At 36.2% G+C, this 12,129-nt stretch overlaps 1 protein-coding gene across 2 annotated transcripts in view; it reads left to right on the top strand.

The window, feature by feature from the left end:
* PAPSS1 (3'-phosphoadenosine 5'-phosphosulfate synthase 1) overlaps positions 1 to 12,129 on the top strand; it is a 106,384-nt gene that overhangs the window by 49,037 nt on the left and 45,218 nt on the right. For both annotated transcript variants that reach the window (XM_003829990.5, XM_008955360.4), the window contains exon 6: positions 10,969 to 11,082. In XM_003829990.5, the coding sequence (XP_003830038.3) occupies positions 10,969 to 11,082 (114 nt within the window). The remainder of the gene's footprint in view (positions 1 to 10,968; positions 11,083 to 12,129) is intronic.

Here is a 12,129-nt window from a genome sequence, read left to right as displayed (position 1 = left end):
CATTTTTATTGGAACTATAGTTCTAGTATTTTTCCTTTTCGTTTTGATTGTAGTTTTGTTTGAGTTTTTTGTGTACTGAATCTATCTTTTTTTTAACTTGAAATTTGCCATATCAGCGTTAGAAAGTTGACCCTCTGTATCTGGAGTTCTATATCTGTGGGTTCCACATTTGTGGATACAAACAACCATGGATTGAGAATATTCAGGAAAATTAATACAACAATGAAAAAGAATACAATTTTAAAAAGAATACAATTATATACTTATATAACATTTACATTGTATTAGGTATTATATGTAATCCAGAGATGATATAAAGTGTATGGGAAGATGTGTGTAGATTGTATGCAAATGCTATGCCATTTTATATCACTTGAGCGTCTGTGGATTTGGGGTCCTCAAGGAGTCCTGGAACCAATTCCTCTCAGATACTGAGGGATGACTGTACAGTTTTATTATTTGTTTTGATTTTTTTATATCTTGTTAGTGATTCATAAGTGTTTTATAAGATCTCAGAAAAATGCACATATTTAATAGATACCATTTTATATAATTTTATGGGGCTTATTAATCTTTGACTATAAATTCCAGATACTTCAGACATGTATATGGGATTATTAAGCTTAATTTGCTTTGGGTGCCACAGGTTTCTCCCACCTTCTTCCCGTCTTTCTCTCTTTAAATTCATAATCACTTCTTTGGGGCCCTATTTAGAATAGTGTCCTTTGGGTTTGACACTTTTCCTATGTGTAGGCTCTTTTTTTTTCTTCAGGGAGGAAGATAATTTTAAGTTTTTCTTGAAAAAAAAACAAACTTGATTTTGAGAAAATTTTGCAGCTCTTCACTTATTTTTTCACTAATGTTTTTCCTGTTCTAGGATTCAGTCCAGGATTCCGCATTGTATTCAGGGTTCAGTTGGTTTTTAACTATAATTCTGTATAATGAAAATACAGATTCCTGTGGTATTTGTGATGCACAGGACTTTGCATCTTGCTTTTATTCCCTGATGGTTAAAAACTGAAGGTAAATTGACACTGTATGATTTTAGGATCACACTATCCCATATTCCCCTAACTGGTTACCACAACTCCAGTTCTGTGTGCCCTTTAGTCTGTCCTATAATATTCACAAAGTAATCTTTCTAAAGTGTAGTCTAAGCATTTCCTTTTTTTCGCTCTAAAACACTTACTGATTTTTCCATTGTTTATAGAATTGAGATGATTTATACCTGGCATATGCCAGGTGTGGTGGTTCACACTTGTAATCCCAGCACTTTGGGAAACTGAAGCAGGAAGATTGCTTGAGGCCAGGAGTTCAAGACCAGCCTGGGCAACATAGTGAGATCCTGTCCTTGTCTCCAAAAATTTTTTTTAAAAAGTAGTCAGGTGTGGTGGCACATCCCAGATACTCAGGAGGCAGAGGCACGAGGATCTCTTGAGCCCAGGAGTTTGAGGCTGCAGAGAGCTATGATTCTGCCACTGCCCTCCAGCCTGGATGACAGAGTGAGACCCTGTCTGAAATAAAAAATAAATAAAATAAAATGCATCAATAAAAATAAAATAAAGAGGAAAGATGATTTGTGTTCACAGTTCTTCATAGTTTGGTTCCATGCTGCATATTTTCTTATTTATTGTCCTTATGAAGTTCACCGTAGTATTTTCTTTCTTTCTTTGGTGCTATTGCTTGTCTTATCTCTGTAGTCTTAGTTAATGCCTTCCTCCTAATTTATTTGTACCTAATTAATGATTATGCTAATTGCTCTTCCTTGTATATGGATACTAGTCTGTATTATGCTTGCTAGACAATCTGATGATTGGACAGTTTCATTCAAGGATATTATCCTTGAAAAAGAAGGATAGATAAGAAATTGACATTTGCTGAGTCCTTATTATAAGGGACATATTTATAGTATGTTGTCTTTTAAAATAACTTGTTCTGTTTATTTCAGTTGGAGGAAAGTGACCTTTTTTCCTAATTTAGCTTCCAACTGTCTCTCACCTGAATACTGTGGTAGTTTTCCAAGTGGTCCTTGTGCTAAGCTCTTTTCATATGTTGTTTGATTTTATTCATACAGTAAACCTTTGAAGTATTTCAGAGAAATGAAGAAACTTGTTCATGGACATGTTGGATTCTGCATCTAGAATTTCAGTAATTTTCTTATACCTCTGGCTTTTACTTTCAGGAGTGTTCTCCTTACACTTAAGTGAGATGTAATTAAATCTACATCCAGAAAGGGATTCTGGTTATGTTCATTTAGGAGAGAGAAATTTTCTTTTGAAAAACTTAATTTTTATCTTAAAGGTGGGTGGTGACAAAAGAAAAAATGCAAATGCCTCCTTAATTTGATAGCTTTCTTTTGGTATCACCCTCCTTTTCAATATTTGTTACATGCTTTTCTGAATAAATGACTTCACTTCCCAATGAAAGCACGCATATTTCTCTGTTGTACTTAGTTGATCTTTTTAGTTAATTTAACAGATAGTTAGTGCTATATGTGGTAGGCACTTTTGTGAACACTGCGGATGTGGCAGTGAATTAAACAATAAACATTCCAGCCTCATGGACCTTAATTTTTGGTCTTCACCACTGTTATTTTGTTTATAGTGTATAGACTAGAATGAGCATATATAGATTCATTTATTTCTCTTCTTTTATACTATGATGTAGAATTTAAAAATGCAATTGAGGAAGAAATACACATATACACACAACTATATCTGTCTTTTATTTTCTTTTGGTTGTTTTTCTCACTAAGTTGAATCCCAGTGGGCATTAGGGCACATGGAGAAACCAGTGAATACCTGACATTCAGCTCAAAGTTCATCCTTAGAAATGCCAGTTGTGCATTTGCCCACTGTACTTCATTGCAAAGTGACTTGCTATAATGTATACTTTTCATATCAAACTCCCTCTATCCAGGGGTAGCAAATTCAGTTCATTTAACTTCGTTGTTATCACAAAGACGTTTGTTAGGTTTTCCAAAGGTGGGCTATGGGAGGACACATAGTACAATCTAAATATAGATTGGGAGATGAAGGGGATGAATATATCAAGTACCATGTTGCTTTAAAGCAAGGAATAATAACCAAATTTATGTAGCTTTAGAGTATGTGTTTGGAGTAGGGAGGTGAAGGTTAGGGGTCCTACATTAACCAGCATTATGTAAAAGAATATATAAATGTGTGTGCTGAAAGCGAATGCCATGGGCAGTATATTAGGGTTCTCTAGAGGGACAGAACTAATGGAATATACGTACATATATATGTGTGTGTGTATATATATTTTATATATATATGAGTTTATTAAGTATTAACTTGCATGATCACAAGGTCCCACAGTTGGCCATCTGCAGGCTGAGGAGCCAGGAGAGCCAGTCTGAGTTCCAAAACTGAAGAACTTGGAGTCTGATGTTCGAGGGCAGGAAGCATCCAACACGGGAGAAAGATGTAGGCTGGGAGGCTAGGCCAGTCTCTCTTTTCACATTTTCCTGCCTGCTTATATTCTAGTGATGCTTGTAGTTGATTAGATGGTGCCTACCCAGATTAAGAATGGGTCTGGGTTTCCTAGCCCACTGACTCAAATGTTAATCTCCTTTGGCAACGCCCTCACAGATGCACCCAGGATCAATGCTTTGTATCCTTTCCATCCAATCAAGTTGACACACGGTATTAACCATCACAGGCAGAGATGGAGACCATCAACAGTAACTTACCAGTTGAACTCTTACTGTGTGCTAGGCCCTGTGTTAGGTACTGCAGTGGCATTATTGCATCTAATTTACATTGAAATTGAGAAGTATTTATAATTATCTTCATTTTGCTGATAAGGAAACAGATTCCAGAGGTGAAGTTGTTTGTCCCAGATAGTTCAGTTAGGGAGAGGTTTGCACACAGTTCTGATTGATTCTGCAGCCTACACACTCATGTTTCTACTACTCTGCCTTTACTAGTATTTAGATTCTTTCCATTTCTAGTTTATTTCTGAAATATGAATCTTTTCTCTGACTGTCTTTCACATTCCTTGATCAGTTGTTCCCTAACTGTAGTTGGGATTAAGAAATGGGAGAGGCATGGGCATTTCATTGACCTTAGAAAGATTTATTATTTCTTGAATACTTTTAAAATACTTGAGCAGATCAAAGACAACACTATCTGGGTTGGAAAGAATGTTTATTAAAGAAATAAACTGCTCATACCTGTGTCCAGCTAGTGTGAAATGCTTGTTCTATGTACGTGCAATAAGAATAGTGTTTGTAGGTTATCTAATTTACCTTGGAAAGAGGCACATTTTGCCTAATGAATTATGATTTATGTGAGTCCTAAAACCTGAATTGAAGTGGTAAAAGGTTATACTATATATAATGACAATTTTATTTCTAAAATAAACTAAGTAAATTTTATCCCCTCTTCAAGCTTAGTTTTGTAATACTTTTGAAGCCTTTTTTTCTCACAATAACCAGTTTTTTGTTTGATCTCTGATATCATCTGGTATCCAGTGATTCAATTTAATTTTGACCCTAGCTATGTGGAGTTAGTTCAGACCTCACAGGTTAAGGGCTCACTCCTATACACTGCCCTGTTTTAGACGCCAGCCCAAATGGGGTGCCCAGGCTACCCACTTTCTTGCCTGGCTGATTATAAATCCAAGGTTTCCCACCTCCCTACCCTGTCCCCACACCAGGTTTGATCATTGGCTAGGACAACTCATAGAACTCAGTAAAGTGCTTTATTTGCTACTTCCAGTTTCTTATAGACTCAGTAACAGCCAGATGGAAGAGATGTGCAGGGAAGGGGTGGCAGAGCTTCCGTGCTTTCTCTATGAACTTCAACCCCCAGCCCCCAGTACCTCCGTGTGCTCACCAACTGGGAAGCTCTCTGAACCCCATCATTTAGAAGTTTTTATGTAGGCTTTACGTCGCACATTTGATTAAATCATTGGCCATTGGTGATTGAACTCAATCTCTCTAATGCCTTTCTGCTCCCCAGAGGTCAGGGGAGAAGAGTGAGGCTGAAAGTTTCAACCCTGTGATGGTGACTTGGACTTTCTGGTCCCAGTTCCCATCATGAAGCTGTCTAGGAGCCCTTCAGCCGAGAGTCCTCTCCTCAGCACTCCAAAGCCACATTGATCACTTAGGGGATTTCAAGGGTGTTAGGAGCTCTGTGCCAAGAACTGAGGACAAAGACCAAACACTGTATGTATTTCCAATTGTATACCACTTTTTATTAGAGAGAAGAAAGTACTATGGTCTGGGACTTCCCAGAGAATGAAGGTATTTGAAAAGCACTGTCTTCATGGAAAAATAGTGGTAAGTAGAGTTTGCTTTTATCTGTTCCTCTGTATTCCTTTGGAGAGACTCTTCTGAAGTGAATTGTACCTGGAATTGTTTAATGGTCTTCAGTAAGATACAGTATTTATTTCATTGTCCAAGAAAAATGTTTTTAGTATGCTGTACAATGGGTAATATAGGATGATGGGTCCTTTGGTTACCATGGGTACTTTACATAGTTAAGAATTCTCTGTCATTTTCTGGGTTGCCTTCTCTTTCACTGTGGCTATGTAATATAATCAGGATAGATAAAGTGGTCATTCATATAAAGACTGCATTTCTTAGCGTTTTCTCACAGCATCTTCATTTTCTTTGTTTGGTATGTATTTAAGAAAATAGAAAACACTAACAAATCAGGATTTTTTTATTTTTCTAGACCCTAAATTGGTCACTAGATGGCCTGCTGGTATTGCATTTTAACTTGGCTTGTTATGACATAAGGAAGTAGACTTCTTGCTGCTGGTTTTAATCTAAAGTGATATTTTAAATACTGTTTTAAAATCTACCAGGAACTCTAGATTTACTAGTGCTATAAATTATTTAAAGGTTTGTCTTTTTAAGAAATGGTGGTTTAGTGCTCTAAATGGGTTTTATGCTACACATAAAAGCCAGACTTTGCAGCTCAGTTTTAAAGTGTTGCCAGAATGTCGTTTGGTGTTCATGCTTTGGATGCATGTAGTTTAGATAATAGAAATTTAATAATTACATAAAAATATGAATGTGCCCTTGTGTTCAAATCTGTTGAGCAGATTTGGCTCAAGAAAAAAGTACAGAAAGTATTTAAAGGAAAACTTAAAATGTGGAATCATTGTATTAACATGTTCAGAGTTCTTTAGGAAGATTAAAATGAGAGGCGAGAGCTACCACTTTCATGTAGTGCATGTTGTTTGCCCTGCCTGCCAGTGTCCAGGTAAAAACAAAAACAGTTGTCTGTTTTTGGATACAACATATGTTAGATGTTAGACTGTCAAAGTCAACGCTCTGGGTACCCCGTGTTACATTTTAAAATTAAATTAATACTTATAAATTTATAATATCTCTAGACTTACAGGTTATGGAATTCACCTCTCATTAATAGTAGAGTGTGGGTCATTTACTGATCCCCTGCTCAGGAGGACTCCTAGGGCCTCCCTGAGCCCCCTTTACCCTTCAGTGCTGGGTGACTGGAGCCTTTCAGATTGGAGGTGAGATGTCCAGGTGTGTGCAGACTTTTTCCTGGCCTGGCTTGTGATCTCTTTGTGTTTTAAAGGACATTTCATGAAGCAAAGGGTTTTATATGTACAAATTGAAGAAGAGCACGTTGTTTCTAATAGCTGTGTCTGTGGAAATCCTAATGAATCCCAAATAAAGTGGATAGCTCATGTGGCGGGGACCAACTTTCTGTTGTCCAGATATCTTGTGTCACTTTGAGGTGGTTTTGCTCCTTTCGGATGTTTAGTAGTGGTTTTGGAAACTGAGATTTGTCACTGGAATGTGCTAGAAGCTGGCAGCATCTGCATGTTTAAGATTCTTTTTATATTCCTGTAAGAGACTGAGTCCTTTTGTCTTCACACATAGAATCTGTGTATAACTCATTTTCACACACTGAGCAGATGCTCCCAGTTCCTCTTGATTCATGCTATTTTTGCATTAATTCCCAAAACATTCACTCTCTGTATCTTTTTTAGAAGAGAAAAACAGTAGCAACCTTTTGAATGTTTATTTTGGCATTGGTTAGGTATCAGAAGAATTTTGTATTGAAGTTGTGAGGCTAAAATCCATTTAAAAATATTGTTGGGTGTGAATTTTGAAAAGGGAAGAGTTTTATGAAATGCTTCTAATGAAAAAGTTATTTTGACTCAAAAACAAAATATGAAAAAATTTCCCTTCTTGAAAAGAAAGTGGTTATAGCCTTTGTTAATACATGTAAAGTAGCACATTAATAAAATTGTGCTCAATTATGAATAACTTTATTAGTGCACAAAATATTTCAGTAATTTGATGGGGCTTACAGTATAGATATTGCCCTTTTCATGTTCAAACAAGTTACCTTGGAGACAGATTTGATCGCAAATTATTTGTACAGTTTTTTTTTTTTTTTAACTTGGGGATATGGTTGGAAGGAAATGGTAGACATCATCTATAGAAACATTCGTTAGTGCAGAGTTCTTATTTGGACCATCTCTTCAGAGGAAGCAGAGATGCACCTGAGTGTGCCCTCAGTGTTGTGGGGTCTCCAGGTTGGAGGGAAGAGAACAGTCCCAGCCCTGTGCCTGGAGCATTGCAGTGGACTGTGCACACTGCCGCTGGTCTTCAGTCTTTGTGAGCTGAACTAGGGATGCTGGATTAGGAAACCAGCTAAACATGCCTTGTTGTAGCCAGTAAAAATCAGAAGATGTGTCTGCTGCATGCTTTCTTCTGCTTCTCTAGGATTGTGACAATTTTCAGCAGTAAACCTGGGGGAGAGTAGTCAAGCCCCATCACAGCATACAAAAAGATATCCCATCCTTACAATAATATACATTTCAGAGATGGCAAAGAAAGCTTTATATAGAGTTTTTCTTACCATTGAAGTTGAGAATGAGATTCTTCTCCTCTCTGGAGTCCTTTGTCATTTGTTCCCAGACTGCATATCCTGCTAAGGGATCCTCAGCATTGGAAATGGAGGCTCGTGATTTATTCACAGTGGCAGGGTTTGGAACAGTTGGTTGCAAATTGCTTACTTGTCTTTAATAGAACTATTTAGGCTCACCTGACATGCTGAATATCTTTTATTTTTCTCTAGAACCTTACCAACGCATTGGAAGATCACATGCTGACTAAAAACTTGGGAATTATGTTTAATAAAATCATGAAAATAAGAAAAATTTGTGTGACAAAATACTTAATACCTTAGTTTTCAATACTTCTCAACTATATGACCTATGGATGGAGACCAGATCAAAGGGAAGACAGAAAAATGACAGTGATAACCATATCTGGGATACAGGGTGATTTGGTTTTCTCATAAAGAGAATCTCCCAGATTCTCTTTACTGCTGTTTTATAATTTAAAATACATATATTAAAATAATTCTGGAGTTGGAAGATAAGCTATATCTCATGCTAGATTTAAGGAAGAGTCCTTTTTTTTTTTCTATATGTGGTTTCCCCTCCTGGTATTATGTATAAACTATGTATATTTAATTGTCACTGCTTTGAACTCCTTGGCAAAATTTAAGATATGCCCTCTTTAGTGTGGGTTCATTAGAAATAATCTGCCCCATTAGTGCATCTACAAAGAGAACATAGAAGCAGCTGGTGGAGCTTTCTTCCTTCACCATTATTTTTTAATGCCCTCCTGTATTATTTACCCTCAGTAAACACAATAGATAGCTTTTGGCTATGGGTGCCTGCTGGAAGCTTAATTGCAGAAGATTTGGAAGGTATACAAAGTGTCTAATGCTGTGCCGGGTTTGTGCCTCACACACTTTTCTGCTTTCCTCCTATGAACAGTGAGACCCTAGAGGGACAAGGGGCCTCCAGAAAGTGCCGTTCATGTCTACACCCCAGGAGCAGCGCAGCTGGCTGAATTTGCTGTTGTAGCTAGTGGTGTTTATTTCTTGTCTGTCTTTTGATTTTGAATATTACTTTTTCTTTTCCTTGATGTTTATTCTTCTTGTTTATTTATTTATTTTTTTAATTATTAGAAAGGTCAGAGACTTTGAATTTACCAGTAGGAGGAGCCTGATTTTGGCACATATTTAGCCATTGCTGAACTGTCTCTTGTTCCATCTTTGAGGAAACAGGGTGTGTGAGAAAGTAGGAGAAATGTAAGAGGATAGTTCTTACATTTTCAGAACCCATAGTTGTTGATTGATTGAGTGGTAGCACCTAGGTCTTTCATGAAGTCATCTGGCTTTGATTGACATATCTGCCTTTTTTTTCTACTGAACATGTCATGTAAGACCAAATATAAATTGAAGTTTCTTTCTAGAGGTCATCTATTCCTCAGGAAAAATAGTGGAGAGTGTCCTTAAAAATCCAGTTCTTTCATCTTGAATTACATTTTTTGTTGTTTTGTATTGTTTTAAAAAAACAGACTTTTTTTTAGAGAAGTTTCAGATTCACAGCAAAATTGGCATCATGTAGTTGGAATCATATAGTCTGTACCCTTTTCAGATTGGCTATTTTCACTTAGCAGTTCTCACTTAAGGTTCTTCCATGTTTTCATGGAGCTCATTTCTTCTTAGAGTTGACTAATATAGCATTGTCTAGATGTTCTACAGTTTGTTTATTCACCTACTAAAGACACATTGTGGCTGTCAACTTTTGGCAATTCTGAATAGAGCTGCTTTAAACACCCTGTGCAGGTTTTTGAGTGGAGGTACGTTTTCAACTCATTTGGGTGAATATGAAGGAGTGAAATTGCTGATAAGAGTATGTTTAGTTTTGTAACAAACTGGCAAAATGTTTTCCAAAGTAGCTGTACCATTTTGCATCCCCACCAGCTATGAATGAGGGTTCCTATTGCTCCACATCTTTGGCAACATTAGATGTTGTCAGTGTTTTGGATTTTGGCTATCCTGATAGGTATGTTGTGCTATCTTGTTTTGATTTGCAATTTCCTAATGACGTATGATGTTGAACATCTTTTCATATGCTTATTTATAATCTATGTGTCTTCTTTGATGAGATGTCTATTCAGGTCTTTTGCCCATTTTAAAAATTGGGTTCATTTTCTTATTGGTGAGTTTTAATTGTTTATTTTGTATATTTTTGGATAACATTTATCTAAAGATATAACTTTTGAGCGTATTTTTCTCCCAGTCTGGCTTATCTTCTCATTCTTTTGAGAATTACTTTATTTTGAATAACAAAGTATTGGACACATGTATGAAAAGCCCTCCATCAGTGCCAATTTTGCATGGTTGTAGAGGTTACCTGACAGATTTGGCTTAAAACAAATTAAAGTGATTAAACACATTTAGTAATTATTCTCAGGAATATGTCAAGTGTTGTGAACAAGCCTTGTAAAGAGCTCCTAATGAGCAGTATGTAAATGGTTATGTTGTTATCACAAATATGTACTTGTAGTATAAATGGGGAAAAACACCATCCCAGTGTTTTATAAATGAGTATATGGAGCTTGGATAAAAATTCCAGGCTGCATTTCGTGTGGGATCAAAAAGTTCTGATTTTCAAACCACAGTGGTGGAAGTAAAGCTGACATTCTAGAATACCGTGTTGCTTGGGTAAAAGGTGGCTTTCCTGACAGTGGTGATAAAGGTATATATAAAAGCTGGAATAAAATGGTTTTGTGATATGGTAAAGATAATAAGGATGATGGTTCAGGTGGTTTTTGTTTGCTTGTTTCCAAATTCTTTTTGTTGTTACCTCTTATTTGAGGCCACCTCTCATTTGTAGTTGCCTGACTTTGACATATGTAGTATATTTTAGGAATTTATTCTTTCCCACTAGATAATGGGACATTGGGCTTAATTACTTCTTGTATGTGGGATACTATCTGCTTGAGAGTATTGGTTGAGGGGAACATAGCACTCACAGCCTTCTTTTATGCTACTTTTTGGTTTTATTTTGAGAGATTTTCTTCATTAACATACCCTTTGGTGAACTCTAAATTCTTGAATCAAACATTTAAATTGTACTTCTGTTGTTATATAGGATATTGTACCTGTGGATGCATCTTATGAAGTAAAAGAACTATATGTGCCAGAAAATAAACTTCATTTGGTGAAAACAGATGCGGAAACATTACCAGCACTGAAAATTAATAAAGTAAGTTCTTTGTTACTTTTCACACTAAGTGATACAGCCTTATATACAGTAGTTTGTTAAATTTGTGACTTATAGCAGTATTTGAGGCCAGGGGTGGTATTAGCTGGGGGGCAAAGATGTTGTGGTATATGTCACAATTTCTAAGGATGGGGAATGTGTTTAATTTGTGCAACCATGTTCCCAAGTTACCATGGCTTTGATTTGCTTTGAGTAATAATACTTATTTATTTTGAATTATCAAAGAACAAATATTACATGAGATCCTTAGGCTTATCAGAAATAATGGGTTCTAAAAGGTCAAGGAATACTAATCCATAGTAATTAAGTAAACATTCTCCCCTTCAGACATGTTTTCTAATCCCTTGCCAAAACTTGACTCTCTCTGTCTTATATTGTTAAGAATAATTTTATTGTGTATCTTAGCTCTGATGATATCATTAGCTGTCTTTCCCAATACAACTGCTTAGTTAAGCATGATGAGAATGGAAACTATAATTTATCATTTTCAAGTCTTAGAGAATTTTAAGTTGTATCATTTATGTATACTTTAAAAAAAGGGAGATTAAAAATAAGTATTTGGACTAGAAGTTAGATTCCCCATCCTTTCTTTTAATATAGTAAAAATCCAAAATACCCAAGGAAGTGCCATATCTGAAAGTAAAGAGAAAGGAAAACAAAACAAAACTTCTAGGCTTAGAGAAAGACTCTTTAAGTTGTTACCAAATCCCTGATGGGAGTAAATTATATTGGTACACTTTGTGTGTGTGATTGGGTCTCTGACCAGAAACCAAGACATGCCAGGGAGTGACAAGAAGGGAGAACTACAGAGCAGAGCAGCTCAGGAAGTGAACTGTTGCAAAAGAACAACAGAATTTGTTGCTTACAGACTGCATGGAGTGAATACACGCAGACAAAGGCAGAGAGAAGAAGAATGAGAATGAATGACTATGAATTTACATGTCAGATTCTAGAATCCAGAAAGACAGTAGCTTTTTCTAAATGGAATGTATTTTCAATTCATTGGTTCTCAAATTTCTTCAATTGGCA

The sequence above is a fragment of the Pan paniscus genome, chromosome 3, assembly GCF_029289425.2.
Source record: "Pan paniscus chromosome 3, NHGRI_mPanPan1-v2.0_pri, whole genome shotgun sequence".
Taxonomy (NCBI): Eukaryota; Metazoa; Chordata; class Mammalia; order Primates; family Hominidae; genus Pan; species Pan paniscus.
This window is presented reverse-complemented; position numbering and strand designations above follow the sequence as displayed.